The sequence below is a fragment of the Heterodontus francisci genome, chromosome 3 (genome assembly GCF_036365525.1).
Source record: "Heterodontus francisci isolate sHetFra1 chromosome 3, sHetFra1.hap1, whole genome shotgun sequence".
Classification (NCBI taxonomy): Eukaryota; Metazoa; Chordata; class Chondrichthyes; order Heterodontiformes; family Heterodontidae; genus Heterodontus; species Heterodontus francisci.
Window position 1 is genome coordinate 122,168,693 of NC_090373.1, and position 24,862 is coordinate 122,193,554.

General features: G+C 42.3%; 1 protein-coding gene across 10 annotated transcripts in view; it reads right to left on the minus strand.

Annotated features, from left to right (window-relative positions):
* The window catches only part of epha7 (eph receptor A7), a 280,108-nt gene extending 259,519 nt beyond the window's left edge, over nucleotides 1-20,589 (minus strand). For all 10 annotated transcript variants that reach the window (XM_068025795.1, XM_068025783.1, XM_068025782.1 and 7 more), the window contains exons 1-3: nucleotides 20,313-20,589; nucleotides 17,427-17,491; nucleotides 8,755-9,424 (exon numbers count right to left, since the gene is read on the minus strand). In XM_068025795.1, the coding sequence (XP_067881896.1) occupies nucleotides 8,755-9,424; nucleotides 17,427-17,491; nucleotides 20,313-20,409 (832 nt within the window). In that variant the 5' untranslated portion in view covers nucleotides 20,410-20,589. The remainder of the gene's footprint in view (nucleotides 1-8,754; nucleotides 9,425-17,426; nucleotides 17,492-20,312) is intronic.
* Between the last annotated feature and the right edge of the window lie 4,273 nt (nucleotides 20,590-24,862).

The following is a 24,862-nucleotide window of genomic DNA, read 5'->3' on the forward strand; positions in this document are numbered from 1 at the left end:
AGGAATGGAGCTGCTTACATTTAATAACAGTATATCTATATATCATATCAAACTAAACTCATGCAATTTGACGAGCCTGAATTTAATCCAATACCACCCCCACCCCACCCCCAAGGTACTTAATGATACAAGTTCAAGAAAACGGGCCCTGCAGCTTTTCAATTAGGAGAGCCTTGCTGTTTTTATAGAGTTTTTTTTCTTCACCATTTATTACTTTCTTTTTCCTGAGCTGAAATGTTCTCTTGAAGTAGAACTTTCTAAAGGCTCTGTACTTCACAACGGCATACTCCTCACCCCTGCTGCTGAGGAGGAACGATTCAAGATTTACTTGATTCGATAAAACCTTCAACGGGGGGAGCTGGCAGCTTGTCAATGTTACATACTTCAGGGAGAAAAATCAAACGACAGCACTGAAGTCTCACTAATAGTAATCTACAAAGCCTCTTAAGTGCTGTGTACAAGGAAAACATCAGGCTATCAGGCAAATGAAAAAAGAAATAGCAACTTAAAACTCCTGCCATTTTCAACAAGACTCAGGACTGATCAATGATCCTCCCACTGTGATAAAATGGAAACTTTTGTGGTTTATTTATGGCAAAATAAATATGTCAGTGTTCAGTTTCTTTTAAACTGGTCCTTTTAATAAAAAAGTCTTTCTATTCTTCTCCCATTTTTCATAAAGGTAGAGAATGCATGCCAAGCCCCAGCCAACAGTCCAAGACACAGTGACTGATTGAAGTACCAATGCTTCACAACATTGAATGCATCTCAAAGCAGTGCCTAAAATTAAGGGAATTAACACATTTAACAGAGCAATATTATCATATTTGGCAGGTCACAGGTCCTGAAATGTTCGGAAAAAGGTCTGCTCTGAATACTCAACTAAACTGTCTCCCCAGTAGACTCATGTTGCAGCAACAGTTACATCTGCTGTACTACAGCATTTTTAAAAAAGGTAATAGCTCATTGTTAATCTCAGGCAAATGAAATAAGATCACATGGCTCTGATCATGCCATTGTACACACATTGCGCAGCTACCAACATTTTGAAAGGTCTTGAAGAACATTTTGCAGGGTGAAAACATCCCTTTAATAGGGAAGATTAAATGGATCACAACGACTTCTGAATTCATTAAGTAATATAACCAATTCACCCCCAAGAGCCTTTCGCCTTCGCACAGTTGGTCCACCCCATTATCTTGCAAGCACTCTTTCAGTATTGGCTACACACAGACCCCAAAAGGGGTTGTCATTCCCCAGTTGGTGCTTTTATGCATTACCAAAAGTTAACAGGATTACTGAAAGAAAGAATTGCTGTAAACAAGATGTTGGCTTGCTTCCAGAATAGCGTATTCCACAAATGATTGTCTTGGATTGGTGCCAAGGATAAAAAGTGCACTTGCACATACACACTGCTACACTCAAGTGCAAAGACAACATTCCTCTGTAATAATACTAATGTCAACAAAACTGTAGTTTTAAATTAACAGCACTGGGTTATTAAAATCATTTACACAAAAGTCCAATTAGAACACACAGCTTCTTTATTTTTATCCGATTACTCCCTTCTGCTCGTGGAGGTGATGGCTCAAGATGCAATACCATTCAATACCATTGTACAGGCACCAGCATCCCTTCACTATCTTTCACTTCTTACCAATCTTCATATGTAAACCTAGACAGTGAGTCCAAACAGACAAACCCAATCCTGACCTGGTGTGATGTCCATACCTGTGCATGTTCCACTGAGCATAAATTCAATGAGCTGATAATTGGGAGCCCAGGATACTATTGTACTCCCACTGCTGCCCAACTGAGATTCGTGAACTCACCGCAGGCCACACTTCAGCCTTACGGCCTTCCAAATCTGTGTGGTTCAGTAATAAACCAAGTGGAGCACTTAACAACAGAACCATCAAAACAGTTCACCCAAAAAAGATTCTTTCTGTTCTTTTTAGAAACAACTGAGAAAAAAAGAGGAAGCAGTGGTGTGATGTAACTATATTCACCATCAGTAAGTCTGGAAGAATTACGATTTAGCAAATCAAAAGTGCCAAGCATATTATGTTAAAAGATGCCAGGTCAGAAGCGAAAAGAAGACTAAACTAAGACTGCTAAGTTGCTTGTAAACTAAGCAAGTATAATATTTTTTTAATTTCAACACCTTTGTTAATTACATTATTGTAAATGGCTGAAGTACCACAATCAGGTTCCCACATTGTGACTCACCGACAAGGGAGCAGTACAGGAGAGATGTTGGTCCACAGATCACAGATGCACTGAAATGAAGACTTTGGTTATTGTGCAGCTGGAACAGTGGTTCCAAGGACCTAACATTGTAGTAGCACGTTTTATGGTGGCTGCTGTTGTCATTATTGTCTGTGAGGATATTATTCTAAGCACAGTCCAAAAAATATGAACCCAACAGGAACAACACAGTAGTAGCAATACTAGTCCATTCAGCAAAACAAGGCAGCCTAAGTATTTTATGTTTATCTTTATCTTTAAAGTCAGGTTTGCATAATTAACTATACGTTTATTTTAAACAGTATCACGTACTTAAAATAAATTCACCTCCCTGTATGATATACTGCAGACATGTCTGACTAAACTCAATGAGGCATGCTATTTATTAATTCCTCATGTGCTGCTTGCTGCATTCAATGTGGAAACTGCAGAAACTGTCTAGCTTAAACATGGGGTGAAAGAGGTCAATGGTCCAGAACTTCTTGGAAGGTTGCAGTGTAACTATGGCATTAGAGCAGAGTTGCGCCATTCTTTTCTTAGGAAATACACACGTAACTGATTTATGAGGGTTATATGCCAAATCATCGCTACACGTGAATTTCTTCGATCATTAGAGCAGTTTGAGTTATGCCCGCCGAAACACCAGCTGGTTAACTGACACAGCTGTAAAACTGGTTGCCATTTCACTATCACCCATGTTACACTATCACAGGAAATCAAAATTATTTTTAGTGTTTTACAGCAATTTAAAAAAAATTCTTCTTAATAAGAATTGCACTGCATTTTTCATAATGTTGAATGCTGTTTAATTTGCATCAGAATATGCTACATTAAAAGAGAAAAGCGTTCTCTTAAGATGTTCATGAACACGTATATGGCTGCTAGATTTAACTTGCGTAACATCAATAAGATAAAAGAGGAACTTAAAGAAGGAAGATCGTGTATGTTCCACACTTTCCTCAGGCTCCAATTGCATATGGTGGTTTTATGCTTGTCTCTACATTTTGGCATATACAAATGTATGTCTCACGAAATTTGGTCATAAGTTCCCAATGGCAAGATTAGCTAGAAACTGGCATAAATAGTGGCATGATTTCTACATGAAATGCAATCCAGGAAATTCTGGAATATCTTGTTTTCTCTATGATAAGTCTTCCCTTATTCCCTTACTGCTTCCTCCTAGGTCATACTCCCTCTGCGAACAGAGAACAAAACAGGTGATCAGCTCCCAGGCAGGCATCAGTTACAATGCTGAAAAGTATATGTGCGTAACCTGACAAAGATTCTGCCTCCAATTTTCATTCACATCTCATGAGCAAGTCTCCAACTCACTTAGCATTCTCCTCATTGACACAGCTGAGACTAGGGACAGGATTTTCACCCCTATGGAGGCAGGCCAACGAGAAAACTCATGCTGCTGCCTGCATGCCAGTTCGCTGGTATGATCCCGTCCCCGGGCCATTTATTTGAAAGTGGGATCAGTTACTGGAAGGGCTACTGGAATTTTCCAGTCAGCTTGCAGCCCACCCCACCCCCCACCCATCCACCCAAGGCTTCATGAACTAAGCCAACTGCCTGGAGGCGGCCTCCTGGTGGTTTCACCCCCAACAATGGTGCCCCACTTGTTGTAGCCATTTTTAAAATTATTACTTTTAAAAGTTGCTGTGAGAATGCCTCAAGATGGAGGCGCCCTCTCTCTCTCTCTCTCTTTCTCTCTCTCTCTCTCTGCAGGCTGCAGCTCCTTTTGAGCTGGAGGGCCTCCTATTGGCCCTCCATCTTTAAGAGCCCACCCATCATTCTTAATTGGACAGTGAGCCCACCCTCAGACTACCAACTGGCCAATTTGGGGAAAATCACTGCCGGGTGATTGTTTCCTACACAGTGCAGGACTGTGACCCCATTTGACCCTGGCGTTGGGCTCCCGACCCGAAACCAAAATCCTGCCCAAGAATGCAACAGAGATGAGGCAATCAAGCATTGGTGTCACAACTCTGCATCAATACACATCAATCCCACATTGTACCAGCTCTCATTTCATTCCTTGGTATTGTCAATGGCCCGGCCCTTTAAGAATGGGGTTGGAGGCAGAAAGGCTGCCAAAGTGGTGGCAGAAAGGCCTTCCTGCTGCCATACCATTTTGACAGGGGTGGGAAAGATGGCAGACGGCCCGCACTTAAGTGGCCAATTGAGGGTCTCTTCCTGCCTCTGCTGGCATTTTATCAGCGAATGGGTGGGAGAAGTCCTCTGCCATGTGGGGAGACCACCAGGTAAACCCTGGCGGCCTACCAGAGGGCTCAGGAGGTGGAAGTGGGGTGGCCTCCTTTTTAAGCACTCTTTGGCTCACAAAGACAGTTGCCACCCCGTGGCATCGACGCCACCTGTCCTCAGCATCCATGCCCCACCCACCTCCATCGTTGTCATTGCCTGCCTGATGACCCCTAGACCCACTCACCTGCGTCGCTGAGTTCTCTTTCTCCAGCAACAGCCCCAACAATGGCCTTGGCTCCTGGTGGGGTTACTAAGGCTGCTGAGCTTCTAGCTCTCTGATTGGGCCAGCAGCTCTTGGGGGCAGGCTGCCATGCTTAGTTGGACAGCAAGCCCAGCGGCTGCCACTTAATTGGATCACAACCCCCGCCATGCTCCACACCCCACTTCTGGCCCTGGCAGTGGAGAAATCCCAGCCAATATCTCCCAAATAATTCCAATTTATTTTTAAATCAGAGTTTCTGAGAACCAAGGTGAAGAATACGAGTCAAAAACAAGAAATGCTGGAATCACTCAGCAGGTCTGGCAGCATCTGTGGAAAGAGAAGCAGAGTTAACGTTTCGGGTCAGTGACCCTTCTTCGGAAGTTCCGAAGAAGGGTCACTGACCTGAAACGTTGTTTCTGCTTCTCTTTCCACAGATGCTGCCAGACCTGCTGAGTGATTCCAGCATTTCTTGTTTTTGTTTCAGATTTCCAGCATCCGCAGTATTTTGCTTTTATTGAAGAATACGAGTACTAGTTTGTCGCATAATGTCCATTTTGAGCACTTAGTGTCAGCATCAGGTACTTCTAAGTTCGATGCGGTATAATTAGATAGAAAGTTAGCTTGCTACTCTATTCAATGACTGTAAATTTCCTCACAGTTGCTCCCTCTCCACTGCTATAACTTTGCCAGAAAATTTTGGGCCCAATTTTAACTCTGTGCCCGTGGAAGGATTTTGAATGAGTTAAAATATAGCCCCTTGTTTCCACATGTAAGAGGGATTTCCAGCGCACTTCCAGCAAGGTTACAGAAACGGACCAGGAATAGCTCTCTTGAGGAAATTCCCAGGCAACGTTCCTTAGTCCCAACCACAGGACAGCGGTCTCAACTACACTAATATGGCATTTCTTCATCACTAGACCAGCCATTCTCTGGCTTCTCTCGAGCAAGATTGCGAACTTAGTGCCAAATTTTCTGGCAATAAGGGCAGTTTTGTGCAGTGGGCCCATTACCAATAAGAACTGCTTTAAAACTGCCCAAACTTGTGTCAGGCACTTACAGCCAGCAGACTTTCAACCCAGCTGCCTCGACCCAAGTACATGGTAGATTTTGTTTTAAAAGTAAACAAAGAGGGTCCTACATTTCTAAAGCATCCTGTCACATCTCTCAGAATGACTTCACACGTAATTAGTTTAACATGCTGTGACCACCGCTATGCAGGCAATTGCTGCAGCCATTTTACACACCAATCTTGTAATCATCATGAATGGCCTGTTAATCTGGTTTTAGTGATGTTGACTGAGAAAAGAATATTGACTGGGAATCACAGAGAATCCCATGTTCTTCCTCAAAATAGCACTATGGGATCTTTAACATCTGTCCTGGTCATGATCTATCCCTAAACTAACATCACTATCTTCTCAACCGAAGAAGGGTCACTGACCCGAAACGTTAACTCTGCTTCTCTTTTCACAGATGCTGCCAGACCTGCTGAGTGATTCCAGCATTTCTTGTTTTTATTATCACTATCTTCTCATTATCTCATTGTTGTTTGCTGTGCAGAATTGGCTGTCCTTTAATGGACCACGTCAGGCCATTCTGAAAAGTGTAAGATTTCTTTTTTTTAAATTATAGGACCAGGAGGAGCATGAATCTTATGGCCTGTTACCAGCCTGTTCTCACCAACCCCCTCCCCACTCAAGGATCAGCTCCACACCCGCACCCACCCTCCACCCGCAAGCCCAACCTTCAGCCAGATCGATGAAGGAATCAATCAATTTTAAACTTCTGAAATCAGTAAGCTACAGCAGACCCACTGCTCACTGGCTGAATTCTTTAAAAATGTGCATTTATATAGTGCCTTTTGTGACCTCAGAACTTTGCAAAGTGCTTGACAGCCAATGAAGGTCTTTGAAGTGTTGTCACTGTTGTAATGTGGGAAATGCAGCAGCCAATGTGCACACAGCAAGCTCCCACAAACTGCAATGTGATAATGACCAAATAATTGTTTTTTGTGATATTAATTGAGGAATAAATATTGGCCAGGACACTAGGGATAAGTCCTCTGTGCTTCTTCAGAATAGTGCCATGGAATCTTTTACACCCACCTGAGATAACAGAGGGACACTCGGTTTAACATCTCATCTACAAGACAGCAAGCCAACAGTGCAGCACTTCCTCAGGATTACATTGGACTGTCAGCCTAGATTAAGTGCTTGAATCTCTGGACTGGGGCTTAAACCTTCTGACTCAGACGCAAGAGTGCTGCCAACTGAGTCACAGCTGACACTGAGGAATCAACTGAGGCCCAACCCTGAAAATGGTTCAGACCTCCTGACCAAGGCTTTGGCTGAGGCCAACAGATGCCCCATGCACTCAACGCTCGTTTTGGGCACAACTTGAAAATCTTAGCCCTCCCCCTCACTGCCGCACCCCATGTGCCAATAAATCAAAAGAATTCAACCATATTGTTGTGAATGGAAGCTCATTACAGGCAATTGAAGGACATATAGGAAACTGGTTGGAATGTATTCCTGGTGGACGCCAGTAGCATTTCTGCATCCATAAGTCCCAGCACATTATTTCTTTCTGTAGGATTACAGTGAATACTTTTCTAAGAATTTTACACATTCAATACATAACGTTTGAAGCTTTTTTTTTAGTTAGGTCCATGGACAGCCAGAAATTTGTCTTTCTTAAATGTGTACAGACCACAAAATTTGACCAAATATCCAGTGAAAATGTATAACCCCACCAAGTGTCGTGGTACCAATATACTGAATAGGCATCACATGGAAGCACTGCCATAGCACACAATCCTTAAAATAAGACATAATGGTTTAAGAAATAATTGCCCCTCTATCCGGATTATACATAATTCCTTAAAGTGAAAGCTAACAGTTTTTCTCAAGAGGTATGTGTTTAATCTACAGATGCAACATTTTGCAGTGAATATCGATGGTGATTATGTTTATATTATCAGTGCTGTTACTATCTGCTTTGAGTTCAAATCATTGGAAATTTATTGTTCCTTCTAAGCAACATTAAATCTGCAGTGCCTCAAAGTGGCAGTTTTATTAGGTACAAGCTAAAAAAGCTTATCTTTGAGAAGAATTGGTGTTCCATTCAACCTCGATTTGTATTGAAGATTATTTTTCAGTTTTCAGTGTGGGGCTGACATCAGGAAGCAGACAATTTTTTGTGGACACATAGCACTGCCCTGTGCTCGTCTCCCTTAGTTCCTGCTGTATGATTGGCAGGAACCAGAAATCGGCACGTGGAAGCCATGCGTGTTTCTCCCATCAATCCTGGCTGTAAACATTTAAATATCTTTAACACTGGTCAAGTTTGGCAACATCATTTTGCCACAGCCTTTAGTTCAATGTTAGATATAAGAAAATGACCTGATGGGCTGCTGGAACTGGAAAAATCTAGTGCGGAGCTTGAGACCAGGAGCACAATTATTCACAGGGATTCTACTAAGTTAAAAAGTGAAGCCTGAAATGTTTTTATGTTGAATTTTTTAAAAAGTACTTTTAATTTTTACATCGCTTTTCTCCACTTTCTATCCGCACACTAATATAGTATTGCCCGTTGCTTAGGGTTTAGGGGATTGATATGGTCATGCAATTCTCTATAAACTGTCAAGAACAGAAGCAGAAAGCACAACACAAGAAAGGCTGGAGTCTCAGAATTAACCTCTGCCTGATCCAATTCCATGGGGTGCTCTATTTAGTGGCCTGGCCGAAAACTAATAAAAGTCATTTCACAGAAGCAGATGAATTTGTATGACATTCAGACCTAGAACTATCATGCACAAATAACTTCTTGTTTGGAATCAAGCAGTCCAACAACTTGAGTATTGGTTTAGGAATTATGTACAACAATCCAAAAGCTTAAGATTGTTTCTTAGAAAATTCCCTTGTTTCATCTTCATTTTTTGTAACATTTAATCTCTGGAGATAGGGCCTCAGGCCTTATTTATAAATAGCTTTGATAAATTACAAGTGTACCATTTCTATGTAAAATGGAGCACTTACCCTCACATTCATCCCCTTTCTGCTGAAATCCTGCTTTGCAGATGCACTTGCCAATGGGCACCAGCCACTCACCCTCTGCACTGCAGTGCATCTTAGGAGGGTTTTCTGTTTCCTCTTCTGCATCACTGACACAAGTTCCACGCACCTCCACCAGGGATGAAAACTCAGACCCTGTCACTGTGTCTGGGAAAACTGCCAAATTTTCCACAATTGACCAACACTTCTTATAGTAAACACGCACAGACACCAGAGCAATGCAAGCACCCACATCCTGGAAAGCCAAGTAGAATCCCTTTCTCTTCAAAGGCCCGATTTCTCGCACCTCTGTGTTAAGCTTCATTACACGCTCCCCAAGGTCCCCTTGAGTAAAACTTTCATCAGCTGCAATTGTATCTATTTTGAGGTACTGACTCTCCTTAATGGTCCTGCCAGCATCTGAGTCACTCTCAAAGTAATATAGGTTAAATGTCTCCTTGCATGTCCCCAGGACTCCTGGAATGCTATTACAATCCCTCAGGGTAAACTTCACCTCCACAAATATCCTCTGAGCATTGCCTCTTGCAATCCAGTTAGTCCGCAGCCAGTTGTTCTGATTAGGTTCCATTACTCTGCACACCTGGTACGTGCGGATGGGAATGTAGTTCTCATCTACTCCGCTGATCTCTTCCCACTGAAAGACAACAGTGTAAGATGTAACCTTACCATGGCATAACAATAAACTGAGACCAAAAAGCCCCAAAAATACATTTTTTGTTTGTTCGTTTGTAAAAACTGCATTTTGAAACATTAAAAAAAATTCACACAAGAGCCCTTGAAAAGGATTAAAATCAGGAGTAGCTGTTGCACTGTGGAATATTATAAATTCTCTTCTGTCCTTGACCAAACAGAGAGTTTCAGGTTAGGGAGCTTTGCAGTATTGGAGATGCAAAGTTTACAAGCAATATTTTCTGAATGGTTTCAAAAGTGGAGTCATTACGCAAAAGCTTCCAGATAAAAGCCACACATGCCAAACAGTCCAACAATATCTCTAGTTTCCAACAAAAAATGCATAACTGATGACGCAATTTCAATAAAGCAATGTCACTTGAGACTCTACTAGGCAATACTAATATTGAGTCCTTTTACACCCTGCCTATGGGATGGTGCCGTTCATTTAAAGAAGCATTAGGATAAATCTATATCATGGTAATTCAACTAACAGTCTGACAACATTGACTGGGATCTATTACAAATTGGCCCATAAAATTTTCCCAGTACTAATTTTAGTTGGTGGAAGTTCCTGCAGGGCCAACTGGCCTTTGTGCCAAATTCCCAATCTGAGTTTCCAGCATGGAATGCTATACACCGGAATTACAAATTTTTAATAGGACCCTAAAATGTCTATACCCTGAACATTTATCCAAGTTTTTTGGTCAAAGCATCAAGAAGAATTTCCTTTCTAGCACATCAACTGACTGTCACTCCCTTTCAGCAAGCATATTCTATTCTCCACATCAAACATCTGTGTCAAACAAGGACAGTTAACTGCTGCTCGACAATGCAGTAACCTGGACCTAGATTATCAGATCTACCCATATACTGTACAACTTACTTTATTTTGGAATACTGATTATTTGAAGGTGTACTGCTGTGCAATTTATAAAACAAGAATCGTCTCCACCAATGGTTAGGTGACTTTATCCAATGAGCTGCTGCTCAATGCAGACCAGTGAGGACCTAAGCTGGATCTGCAGTTTATGTTCAATTAGCTAACGATCAGTTTGGTAGTGCCTGAGGTGCTACAGTTGACCTTAGTACCTCTTGTCTAAGGTGAGGCTAATTATACTGGGTTCCTAGTTGAAGCTCTATATTAGAAATGCATACGTGGAGGTCAAACACCAACAGGATTGAGTCTGACCGTCATGTGCTAAGCAGCTGAAGCACTTAACACACACTATCAAGCCTCACCTATAAATAACGGCCACTTGAACAAGATACTAAAAGAGCAACCTGTGCCAATGGAAATTTAACATGATGTTGACGAAACCAATAGTCATCAATGATGTCTGCTGGGTGCCTGACAGACATGCAAGGGTGCACTGCGCCTGTCAGAGAAGGGGATCATGTGATTTCCTGTATGGCTATTTGCATGGTAAGATTTCACTGTTAACTTGGCCTTGCATTAGAAAACCAGGGAAGAAATTGAAGCACAGCTGCAATTGTGATAGACTGGGGAGGGGTGGTCAAAAATTGGAAATCTTTTGGTGTCTGTTTGGGTTCTTTGATCTTCAGCCTGCCCTTGAGGCAGCACAGGGTGTCAGAGCAGGCCCTGACACCGGGTTTCTTCAAAGGGGCTCTCAATGATTGCGTAACGCAGTAAGTGAGTGGGGATATCAGCAAGGCCCCTCCCACCATATTAAAATGGTAGCTTTGCACCTGCAACTGGCCCATTGATAGCCATGCCTGAGGAACTTCTGGAACAGATCAGTGGGCACAGAAACCTGATATAACAGGGCTAAGCCCTTCCCTCACTTAATCACAGAGCACCTATTCCTATGTACTGCAAAGAGGAAAATTCACCTTGATATTTTCAGAAGGGGAGGGGAAGACAAAAGCTGGCAAAGAAATTTGTCAAGAAGACAGGCAGGAAACAAAATGGACCATTTGAAAGATATGCATGGTCTTTAGAACAAAATTTTAATCCTTTTATCTCAGAAAGTAGAGGACAGATAAAGTGCTTTTATTTTTAATTTTACAGTATATTAACATGGACTGAACCCTGGCTAGATGAATCTATCAAGTACAACAGATTCAAGGTTCATTAACTTCCCTCTAACTGCAGCCTGAAAAAGCATCATAATTATTTCCTTTTCAGGCATAACTGGAAACAAAGGGCTGGGTTTTGTGGAGGAGGCAGGGCTCCAGCCACCAGGTCAAAAAGGCAGGGGGATCCCCGCCTAGGCCTTCTCATGCACCCCCACCTCCCACCCTGGAGCGATCCTCCGTCGTTTTGCTACTTTAAGTGTCCCATGTCCAGATCCCCGTCTCTTTAAAGACAGGGATCCTGCCTCCAAGAGCTGCCGGCCAACCACAGGGCCATTGGTTAGATCCCGTGACGGAGGGAAGAGGCCCTTCAACGGTTGTTAATAGGCCACTTAAGGGCTTCAATTAGGTCTCAGCCTATTCCGTCCCCAGCAAAATCGCTTGGAGATGGGGCAGTGACAGGTCTTCCACCACCTCCCCCCCCCCCCCACCCCCCACCTCTGATCCCACCTCAAGGAGGCCCATAAAATCCAGCCCAAAGAGGCCAAACTGCACTTTAGTTTTTTAATCATGTCCCGAAGTCACATTTTCAGACATTTTCTGATTGAGATCAATGTTGATGAGTGTATGGCTTGCATGTTTACAAAGCTGTTCATTGGTTTCCACCAATCACACAGAGAAAAGAGTGGTACAAGTGCACAAACCACACACTTTCGAACATGGAACCCTGCTGGAAAAAAACATGTCTTATAAAATGAGAAGATATGGCACATTCGTTCTCACAGTTAAACTTCTGTAATGTATAGCTGCACCAGGAGAGAAGTTAATTTATGAATCACTGCAGATTTAATTTCTCCTGTTCCGAGGATGTGCCTATCCTAAATTTCCATTAACTCTCTCTGCCCTGCAATACACAGATTACCTCATTTTATTTGCACCGGGCCTGATTTTACACCCATCTGTGTCGATTCCAATGCGTAGACCTTATGCTTCCATTTGTTTTTCAAGTAAGCGTACAACACAGTGGGCAATTGAAAAGGTTATTATTCTAGAAATGTAAGGGCAGTCTGCAGAATTCCCTTCTCAGTGGGTTAATTGTCAATTTCCAGTTTCATGAATTCAGAACTGACAAGTTGATGATGTGTTTTTACAAACGTGTCTAACAGCTGGTAGAGCTGTTAAATTAAAATGTATGTAACATCATTAATCAGAAAAAATACTTGTAGGAAATAATTATGGCAACTTAAATAGACAATAAAGTAATTTGCAAAAAATATATATTTTAATCATGGCTATTAATAGGCCAGGGAAGTGGGAGCTGCAGATTTTAAGATTAATTTTCATTAATATAATTCAAAAGCAAGACAGTTAATACTAGACCCACCTGGGCAATGACCTGTTTATTTTTGCATCTGTTTTATTTTTGTATTGGTAGGGTTGGAACATATTATTGCCTGACATGCTTTAGTTGTATTTTTACATTCAATATCATAGATGAAATACACAAACAAATTCATTTTCTCTAACTGTCATAAATATTACATTCTGCGGTCTATTAGACACACAGTCTTAATCCATGTTTTATCTTTACTTGGTTTCTGCAGGATACCTGCTTGATGACTTCCTTTTTCCTTGAACCACAGAAATGGAGACCTTATTTGGCACTGCTTTTACTCCTATACAGTGAACATTATTTGAATGAGACTCGAATTAAAGAAAAGCAGACAAGCCAAGAACAATGACAGCACCGTAATACCTGTTGGTAGTGAGCAATGTAACTGCATTAAGGACTGTCATGTGAACCAGAGCAAGCAGAGAGGAATGTTCTGACTAAAACACAGTCTAAAAAGACAAGCTCAGACAACAAAGCCACTCAATACAACCACCTTTTGCCAAACTAGAGTCCTTTTTATCTGATTGCCTCAAAGATAAACTGAAACCTTTCTGAAGAGCTGAGTAACAATCCCTTCTAAATCCCATTTATGAAAAGCCCCCTGTAATGGTGCAGACAACTTCTGGAATGTCCAAACCATTGATATTCATTTACCTCAGACAAACACACGGTTACTGAAGTCCTTCTGTAGATTCCATATCACAAGATTTGCATGACTCTCAAAAGAGCCTCTGCTGGATAACTTACTGCAGGGTACGCAAGCCAAGTGAAAGTTCTGCCTTCTTATTTTGTAGTGCCAGGTGAATTAAGTCCTTACATATTGGGTACATTCGCTCTGACTTCTCAGAAATAGTCAAGGATTTTATATGATCCCTGTTGAAAGCATCAGCAGTTTGAAATATGATTGTTATGAGGAAAAAATGCTGAAAATGGTATGGCTTGGGAATAGCCAGCAAATTTTAGTCAGATACAAATATTGTGCATGGGTTCCTGTGCTGTAGTCAGTTGGTACATTTTCTTTTCATCTCTGGAAACTGGATTTAAATGTAGACCAGTCTGATGGGATACAAATGTCCTCTTTTTGTGCTATAAGCATTCTACATGGCATGACCTTGGGTGAATTTGAACTCAGTTCCTAAGGGACATGAGCACAGAGCATAAAAAAATGAAAGCAAAATATTGCAGATTCTGGAAATCTGAAATAAAAACAAAAACTGCTGGAAAATACTCAGCAGGTCTAGCAACATCTGTGGAGAGAGAAGCAAAGTTAATGTTTTAGGTCCTTTTGTCAGAACTGGCAAATGTTAGAAATGCAACAGGTTTTAAGCAAATAAAGTGGGGGGGGGTGGGGCAAAAGAGAACAAAAGGGAAGGTGTTGATAGGACAGAGGGTCACAGAGAATAACTAACAAGGAGGTCATGGGGCAAAGGCAAAGAGTGTATTAATGGTGTGGTGAACGAGTTAGCATTAGTGCAGAGAGGGTGTTAAATGACAGAATAATGAAAGTCCTAGCCAAAAGCACAAACATGAAAAAAAAACAGTGGACAGACACATGGTAAAGAAAATTGAATGATGAAACAAACTAAAATAAAATGAAAAAAAAAAAGTGAAACTAAAAATAAAAAAGGTTCTGAAGAAGCGTCACTGACCTGAAACGTTAACTCTGCTTCTCTCTCCACAGATGCTGCCAGACCTGCTGAGTATTTCTAGCGTTTCTTGCTTTTATTTCAGATTTCCAGCATCTGCAGTATTTTGCTTTTATTATATTAATAAAAAAGGGGTCCAATCATGCTCCAAAATTATTGAACTCAATGTTCAGTCCAGCAGGCTGTAGTGTGCCTAATCAGTAAATGAGGTGCTGTTCCTTGAGCTGGCGTTGATGTTCACTGGAACACTGCAGCAAGCCCAGGACAGAGATGTGGGCATGAGAGCAGTGGTGGGGGGGGGGGGGGGGGGGCGGGGCTGTTGAAATGGCAAGCGACAGGAAGCTCGAGGTCATGTTTTCGGACTGATTGGAGATGTTCCGCGAAATGGTCACCCAATCTGCGTTTGGCCTCCCCAATATAGAGCAGACCACATTGTGAGCAGCGAATACAGTATATTAAATTGAAAGAAGTACAAGTAAATCGCTGCTTCGCCTGAAAGGAGTGTTTGGGGCCTTGGATGGTGAGGAGAGAGGAGGTAAAAGTGCAGGTATTACATCTCCTCTGATTGCATGGGAAGGTGCCATGGGAAGGGGACGAGGTGGTGGGGGTAATGAAGGAGTGGACCAGGGTGTCGCAGAGGAAACGATCCCTTCGGAATGCTGACAGGGGAAGAGAGGGAAAGATGCGTTTGATAGTGGCATCACGCTGGAGTTGTCAGAAATGGCGGAGAATGATCCTTTGCATGTGGAGGCTGGTGGGGAGGAAAGTGAGGACAAGGGGAACCCTATTGCGGCTCTGGGAGGGAGGGAAAAAGGTGAGGGCGGAGGTGCGGGAAATGGGCCAAACACGGTGAGTGCCCTGTCAACCACAGTGGAGGGGGGGGGGGGGGTGGTGGGGGGAGTCCTCGGTCCAGTGGAGCATAAAAAATGCCCTGTTCAGGAAATTGCCTGAGAGAAGTTAGAAAGATAGCTGGTGTGAGAAGTGAGAAAATGCACTCCGGTGAACAGGTTGAGGCATATTGTTTGGCAGAGTTACTCTATCTATGATTTACCTGAGTTTGGAGTGGTTGCTGCTGACATTGGACCAAGAAGTGAAAACGTGTTTCACTCCGAGCAGTAACAAGTCTCATCTTAATGAGCACAAAAGTCAAATTCATCAAAGGCAATTGAAATATAATTACGCAGGTTTGGTCCCACTGATTATCATGAAACAGCACCACTCTTTATTTTATATACTTTTTGTTTTGTTTTTTGTTGCTGATGCAAACAAAAACAAATCCTCCTGCATTACAAAACAGTGAATTGCTGTCTAATTCACAGCACTGCCATGTGTTCAATCCTGTGATCTTCTATCTTTATCAGTTTGATTTATTAGCCATGGGCCATCACATATTTGTCTGGATTAATTAAACATTTTGGCTTTCTTACCAGTGTGAGCAATTTTCAAACACATAGGAACACTCCCTATCGACAAAAATTCTTCAATACTAGTGAGTTATACATCTTGATTTAATCAAAACAAATTATTTTAGTATGCTTGAGATGTTACCTCAGAAAGTTATATTCCGTGACTTACATGACCTTGCTGCAAATATGCCCAAGCTCTGGTCCCAACAAGGTGAGAAATGCAATGTTGCACTGTGCAAAGGAACTTCCAGTGAAGTGTAAAGTTTAAAAAAAGGGAAATAAAACATATGACTAACATCAGATGTTCTCAATTTCTTTACCATATCCAGACCAATATATTAAAGAAGAATGCCACACAGGATTTTGTATATATAAGAATACAACACAATTGTTAAATTACTTTGCATCAAAAGGATAAACACATAATTGAAAGAAAGAAAGAGTATTATTCAAATTGACAAGAGGTGTTCTCTGCAACTAGCCATTGTTATCATTATCTAATGCATCATTTATGTGGCAATTTGCAAACTATGATATTTTCCATTTCTGGTGCAATCTAATTCCAAAATTACCCTATAAACACCACTGATATTTTGAGAATAAAGCAAATTCTAGCCCACCTGTGATCTGGAACTGGCTATGGGGTTGACTTGGGGTGAAAGTGAAATTCTCCCAGACCCACCCACAGGAGGCAGTATAAACAGGGTATAATTCGATCAGAGGTATAAAAAATTACGATAAATTCTGAACAGCCTGTAGGTATAGTCCAGTTGCATGCTACCCAGCACTAGTAACTGAAATGTTTATTTGTCTCATCATCTAGAATGCATTTCAAAAATTCCAAGTTATTTAAGTGCATCTACATATGTTCCTGTTATACATTTTGCCAGTATATTAATATATTTACCCACTTTAAAAAATAAATTTATTTTTTAATATTAAATATATTTGATATGAAATATAGTTTAATTAATTGATGTAAAAAGGTACAGTTCTACAGCAAAATCTTCCAGAAGCAAACAAAAATGCACATTCACTTCTGAGATAAAGAATAGCTCAAAGGTGAAATCAACAGATTACACTGGGAATAAGAAGGATATTAGTGGTTTGCGTGTGTGTGTGTGTTCGTGTATATTGAAAATCCATTGATTGCTATTTATTAAATTTCCATTTGTCCCAGATAGAGGCGCTTCAACTGTCTAAGTCTTGGGAGTGTGTGATTTATGACTAGCTGCTCTACGTTACAAAATATAACATTCTCTTTTAGATTAGTTCTAATTGACTTTAAACAGTCGATCTACTCGCTAATTGAGGCAGGGCTATGGACACAAAGGGACTCTGTAATGAATTGCAGCGAAGCCCACTTGAAATTTAGAGCCGGAGGCAAGGATACAAATATGGTCCTCCGGGTTGAGGTTAGGGCTCTGTGCCATTGGCGAATAATTGTCATTTGAAAAGGGTTTAGAGACGTGAAGACTTACTTACCCCATCGGGAGGAAAGGAAATCCACTCCAACTCTGTCTGCTGTGCTTTGGAATCCAGCAAAATAACTGCCAGAAAAAAAAGAATCACACAAAAAGAGTAAAACAGCAGTCACCTACTTACATAAACACAATAAAGGTTTATTTTGGATCAATTTGTAAGGATATCCCTTAAAAAAGAATATTTACCCAGACGATGCACAGACCGCCAATTAAAGTTGTTTTGGTTTCAACAAGGACAATTTAAACTATTATTTGAAAAGGTCGTGTTTGATTTCAAATTGAGTCTATAAAATCTGCATTCTATGCGCGCGTTTACAGCGTAATTTTGGATATTGGAAAGAACCACTTTCTCTCTCCGTTCCGTCTACTATTAATCACATTTTAAAAGAAAATAACCACTCCCATGAACTAAAGGTGTAAATTCGTGCGTATGCTCTCCAAACAGTGGTGTCCCATATTGCGGGGCCTCGTTGTGTTGATCCCGATAGAGGACAGAAATTCCTGGTCGCCGCTACAGTGTGTATTTGGCCATCCGTATTTATTTCCAGGAAGAGAGGTGGGGGAGGGCACAGCCAGCGGGTTCAACCGAGACCCCGCTCGCTCACTGAACTTTTCTCTCTGACGAGAATTCACTGCCAATTCTTGTTCTGGGAACAGGGCTATGGGAGACCATTAGACGTGGTTATTCATGTCAGATCGAAATGCAATCCGATTCTGGCGTCTGGCAGCAGTTGTCCGAGCGGCGTCTATCACAGACGTTCCCCATTGAAACATATTTTACATACGGTGCGGCACAAAGCATTTTAAACAGTCTCTGAACGAACTTTAAAAAAACGACTGCCGCCCTTCTGTTTACCTATTTCAATGTCACTAAATTATCATTAAAATCGGAAAACAAAATACTTGACGTTGGTAAAGTGGTGAAAAACGAGGATGTCTGAGCTCAGGTCGTCAGGTTAATACTGAGGTGATTTTCCTTAAAACTGCTTTAATACCGACATCTTTAGAAATTCACACTAAATACAAATCAATACGAATTCTGAGCCACTGATTTCCCTTTTCTAATAATTTTGTCCCGGTCTCCCTCTCGAAGAAAGTTATATTTACTTAAATGTACATGGTATCTCTTTCTGTCTGATCAATGCAGGGGTGGCAAGAGCTGGTTTCGAATGGATGAAACTGGCCTGAACTGAACGAGTTTCTCTCTCCATCGGGAGAGTATGGGGAAAAGGACTTTCACTGGCTCACAAGAGAAGCTGTTTGCTGATCGCTGTGTGGCCAGTTAGAAGGAAGGCCGTGCTACTGTGGGGTGGCCGAGAGCTCTGTATCTCATTTCAGGTGTAAGCCAGTGCGAGGAGAAGCTGCAGGTAACTAGCACACGAGAGAGCAGAGAAAGCGCCGCCTGAAACATCCTGAGCAGCAAACTGCAAATGCATATGCAAAATCGGAAATCAGACGTCTTTTGCACAAGTTGTACATTTTTATCTCGATTTTACTCAACGCCTAAATACGCGAGCGCAGCACATCTTTCCTGTAAGGGCGATTAATAAAATGCAGATTTCATGTTAGAGATAACTTGGGGAGCAAAACCCTTTCAAAGACCAGCAAGGCGATGCAACTGGGGTGAGCCGGGTTACCTGGGACACTTTCCTAATTGCCATTTACCTTTCGACACTATACATCGCATTCAAACTTGTGCACAATGGTTAGAATTTCAGGTTTTTATCTACATTACACTTTTGTCTTAAGGACACCAGCGCCAGGGCACTTAGGGCAGATAGTCTATTATCTCGCGTTGCTGCTCTGGTCCTAGCTGCCTAGCACGAACTTTAGACAAGTTTATAATGTATGTGATCTATTCGACTGAGCATTCCGTTACTGAGACTGCGACACTTGTACGCATGGGTGACGAGAGATCGGAGAAAGGCAAGTGCGAAGGAATTTGGGAGGAAAAGTGTAGGATCTGAAAGGAGTGGGCAGGCTGCTGTGCGGCTGAACTCAGCAATAGTGGTGCCAGATTATTATCGGTGTTTGTAAAATACGTTCTCTCCCTCACCAGCCCATTTAATCAACAATATCAAACCAACTTCTGCTCCAAATTCCGTGGAACATTTCGATTTTTCTTTGTACGGCGCGGGGGAAATGTAGTCCAGAACCTCCAAATAAAAACTTTTTAAGTGCAGCTCCCAGTATTTACAGCTCGGAGCTGCTCAGTTGGCTTCAAACTCCGCCACCGACACTTCTTTCACCCAAGTGCACTCCCGTTTTGGCTTTAAGTGCCGACATTAGTGTTAACACATTCTGTATTGGCCGTATACAATTCCCTATTTGCACCTTTACGGTGGGTTCCGCGATTCAGAGATGCAAGTGAAAAGCTCCAGAAACTGGCACTGCCACCATGTATCGCAGTGTGGGAGCGCTCCCTGCCATCCTGATCATCAGGCTTAAGCATCAAGCTTTCCACATTGCCCACTGCATTCATTCCAATCGGCAGCTAACACACTCACAGATTAAAAATGAATGAATAATAATAGTGGACGGAGATCCGCTGATCCGCGTTACCTTGTAAAACTGCTGTATGTGCTCCCTTTGTAGTTTCCCAAAGACACAGAATCTGGAGTGAGGTCTAAAAGTGCACAGTGTCTGTAATTTTTGAAAACATATTGAAACTCAATATGATCAGTGATATTATCCCATGAACCTGGAGCCTGGCTGGATGCTCCGGCTGCCTTTACCGGGAAGGGGACAGAGCCGGGGCTTTGAAGGGACCACGGCGGCGGCGGGGGTTTCCCACTTGTGCTGTCCCGTCCCAAAGTAGCGAATCGGTCAGGCAAGCAGCATCTTCAGGAAAGGGGGAGGAGGAAGACTTTTTTCTGCTGTTTCTTACCTTCTCTTGCAGCCTGCGTCAGATGTGTGAGCATGGTACTGAGCAAAGATATACAGCCGCAGATAATCCAGAGAGCGCGGCTCGGCTTGGAGCTCATGATGACAGCCGCTGCCTTGGATTTTGAGGGGCTCTTTTTTTTGTTGTTGTTGCAACAAAGTCGCCGTATCTGTACGCTTTAGGTCCCAGGATCTGCCAGCAGGCTTCACTTCCACACACTCAAATAGCGGACAGTGCTGGCTAGGGGCGGAGAGCCGGGCAGCCGCCAGGTCTATCAGCCAGCCCCCGGCACTGAGTGACAGTCTGAGCAGCCACCCAGGAACCGCAGCTGCCCACACAACTGCCTGTAAGGAGGGGCTGTGTCACCAATCCGAGTGTGGCAAAGGAGGAGTTTGTTTTCTCCAATAGGACGAGCCCTATATTCAGTAACACGCGTGGTGGCGAAAAAAACTGAGCATTTTTTTTAAGGTGTTGTAGCAAAAATCCAGGACAGAAAAGACTTGCAAGGCGTTTCTAGTGAGAGAGTTCGCAGAAGGAAATGGGCCTCCGGAGCCACCTGTAAACGGGTCACTCCTACAAAGAACCGGGGGCAGGGAGATACACAGTTCAGTCGGGTTGGAAAGTCACCTCCGAGAGTTTGCAGGAAAAGATATAAAACAGATACACCAGTGAGTCAGTCCTGGGAGAATGCCGAAAGGACTAGGGAAGGAGAGATATTAAGCAGTTAGGCTAGTGAAAGAGTCAGTCCACTGAGTGTGGAGTAAAAAGCGGGGAGAAATGCTGAAGGAGTCACTCCCTGCAGTGTGTAAGGAGTCAGGTTGGGCTACAGTTCCTCAAGAAATTCCCCCCTCCCGGTACCTCAATCTTTATTGTGATCCTAGACAGTAAGGGTCAGTGCCCAATCCTCCCCTATCAATGCTACATCGTGGAGCAGGGGGGGCACATTCTAATTTTTCCCTTCCCAAGCTGTAACCCCGGGATACTGAGGTCAACTTTAACATCCCTGGCTGAAATCACAGACTAAGAACAGAACCTTAGGCCATTTTGATTTGTGTGGCTCAGTACCACAACAGGCAACGGATTTACCCAGTGACCATGAGGGGTATCCAGCAGTTACACTTCTGAGGTGGAGTCACTACAGTTGTCAATTCTTCAGTATTTCTTGGACCGTTTCGATTATATTTATCTGTAGTGCAAATCATAAATTATGCTTTTCCAGTGACTTCAGGTTTTTGCAATGGTCTCCTTTTCTCAACCAAAATATTGGGAAATTCCTGTTTTAAATCACAGCTTTCTGAAAATGTTGGATGGAGAAAGTGCTCCTTTTATAAATTATACCTTAGTCATCTTATTCAAGTTCAAATCTTTGACAGGTTGCCTCCCCATTTAACAGAAGTTAAAACTGAAGAATTCAGTCACACAGGTGACCAGGGTAGAGGGCAGTGTAGCCCCTTCAGTGGGATTTCTATAAAAGCCCAACAAAAACATTATAGAAATAGTTATAGGAATTTTTAAAGCAGATTTTCTGTTTTACCTTTGATGAAATAGTTAGCACTGATTATAAGGGGTACAGTACATTTATGCCAGGATCAGTTTTATTTTACATAATCTCCAGACTAGATTTTAAAACCACCCATACAGATTTAATAGGTTCTTGCTGTGGTTTCTCTTTTTTTTTAACTTCCTCTGAATTACCCACAGGAACTCTAGTCCTACCATGACAGGATTCATGCTGGGGTCTGATTCTGTATGTGCCAGAAACCCTTACCCAATTGATCTTTCTTCATGTATGAGCTTAGACAGAATTTGCTGATGGACTGTTTGCCATGGGGGGTACCAAAAACAAATCCTGATCCAGGTTTTGGCCAAGGCCACAAGCACAAACCTTTCACCAGACGTTTGCTGGCAATTGGGAGCAGGCAAACTGCCCCATTTTCCCATTCCATAGTTTGAACATGCTGAAACCAGTCGTAGTGCCCCACCTTTGAATGGTTAAGATCAATAGGGTTAAAAAGGGATCTGGCCCAGATGGATTAGAATCAAATATTGGCAGGTAAAACAGTAATTGAAAACTGGGAGGCCTTCAAGGAAGAAATAGTTCGGGTACAGACTAGAAACATTCCCAAGAAGGAGAAAGAAAGGGCACCCAAAACTAGAAATCCTTGGAGGACTAAATATATAGAAATTAAACAAAACTTGAAAAAGAGGTTTATGGTAAATGTCAGGCTCATACAACAGAGAACCACACGGAACACAAAAAGTACAGTGGAGTACTGAAAAAGGAAATAAGGGCAAAGAGAGTGTAGGAGAAAAGGTTACCAGGTATCATAAAAAGGAAGCCCAAATGTATTTTATAAATATATGAATAGTAAAAGGGTAGTCAAAGGAAGGGTGGGGCTGATTAGGGACTAAAATGGAGAACTTCCTTCAGAGGCTGAGGTCATGGCTGAGGTTCAAAATTAGTACTTTGCATCTGTCTTCACTAAAGAGGATACTGCCAATGTCACAGTAAAGGATGAGGTAGTGGAGAATTTGGATAGAATAAAAGTAAAGGAGGTAGTTAGAAGGTTAGTAATATTCAAAATAGAAAAGCTGAAAGTTGCTGAGTTGCTGAAAGAAGTAAGGGTGGAGATTAAATCTTCCAATCCTCTTTATTTACACAAATCTTTGAAGGTGGCAGGACAAATTGAGGAGGTTGTTAAAAAGGCACATTAGATCCTTGGCTTTATAAACAGAGGCATAGAGTACAAAAGTAAGGAAGCTATATTATGCCTTTCTAAAACACTGGTTAGGCTCCAGTTGGAATATTGCATCCATTTCTGGGCACAGCACTTTAAAAAGGATTTTAAGGCCTTAGGGTACAGAAGAGATTTACTTGAATGGTACCAAGGATGTGGGACTTCAGTTACTTGGAGAAACTAGAGAAGCTGGAGTTGTTCTTCTTAGAGCAGAGAAGATTAAGGGGGAATTTAATAGAGCTGTTCAAAGTCAAGAAGGGTGTTAATAGAGTAAATGCTTCCTATGCAGAAGGGTCGGTAACCAGAAAACGCAGATTTAAGGTCATTGACAAAAGAACCAAAGGTGAGAATGAAGGGATGTTTTTTACACAGCGAATTGTTGTGATCTTGAATGCACTGCCTGAAAAGGTGGTGGAAGCAGATTCAATAATAACTTCCAAGAGGGAATTAGATAAAAAAAAACTTGAAAGGGTATAGTTTGCAGGACTATGGGGAAATTTTTTTTAGAGATACAGCACTGAAACAGGCCCTTCGGCCCACCGAGTCTGTGCTGACCATTAACCACCCATTTATACTAATCCTACACTAATCCCATATTCCTACCACATCCGTCCCTATATTCCCCTATCACCAACCTATACTAGGGGCAATTTATAATGGCCAATTTACCTATCAACCTGCAAGTCTTTTGGTTGTGGGAGGAAACCGGAGTACCCGGAGGAAACCCACGCAGACATAATGTCAGGAGAGTGCTACTAATTTTGATAGCTCTTTCTTAAAGCCTGCATAGACACAATAGGCCGAATGGCCCATCCTTGCATTGTTTCATTTTCTGATTCTAGACCAGAAATCAATTCTGGAATTGTTTCTTGCACCTCAGTAACTCAACACATGTTGTGTTTGCTCACTGCCCCGGAGTTTCTTTAAAATTTGGCTTATAATTTTAAGGAGCAAAAGTGACATTTGTGCTTCTTTTTGGTACATGAAATAGTATTGATCAAGCATCAGTAATAACCTGGAAGACTATCATACATGCTTTTCAGGTATGGGCTAAATTTTCCCCCCCTATGGAGGGGGCTTTGGAGGTGGGGGCATGAGGCAATTTGGAAAGTTGCACATCGGGTCAGCTCCCTGAAGTGCTCCCGCCTCCAAGTGCTTTTACCTGAGGTGGAACAGTGGCTTTGACAGCAGTGGCGGGAATTCAATTAAAGATGGTAATATGCCACTTATCTGCAATTATCCAGACTGCAAAAGATTTTCCTGACAGCACAGTCTGATATGTCCTCCTGAAGTATATTACTATCCTCCCTGCTGGGTCAGGAGCCCGAAAATGGACCAGAGGCAGCTCCGCAGTGGGAGGTGCAAGCACTCATTTGAGGGGATAAATTTATTTGCTTGCTGTAATTCACGAAGGGGATCTATCCTCAAGCAAACGGCCCCGCCCTTGCAGCTACTTCATGGAGACTGATGTCTCCACTATTGCTTGCCCTGCTTAAACAGCAGACACTTCCATCTCACTGACGGTGCCTTCATGATGGCACTGCTGGTCCTGCTGAGGGCCAGGCATCGCCCACATAGCAAATGCGGCTGGCGGCCCTAACCACAAGCCAAGCTGAAAGGGCCTCCCGATGCTGCAACCCAGCCGCCGTCCCTAATTGGATGGAGGTCCCAAATGCAGCTTCTTAATTGGCCGTCTCCAGGAAGATCGTATCTGTCATCCTCCATGGACACTTCCGTGTTGCCAATCCGGAATTCATCCCAACATCAGGATGTTGACGCGTCCAGGAAAATTCAGCGCAATATGTGATGTGATGT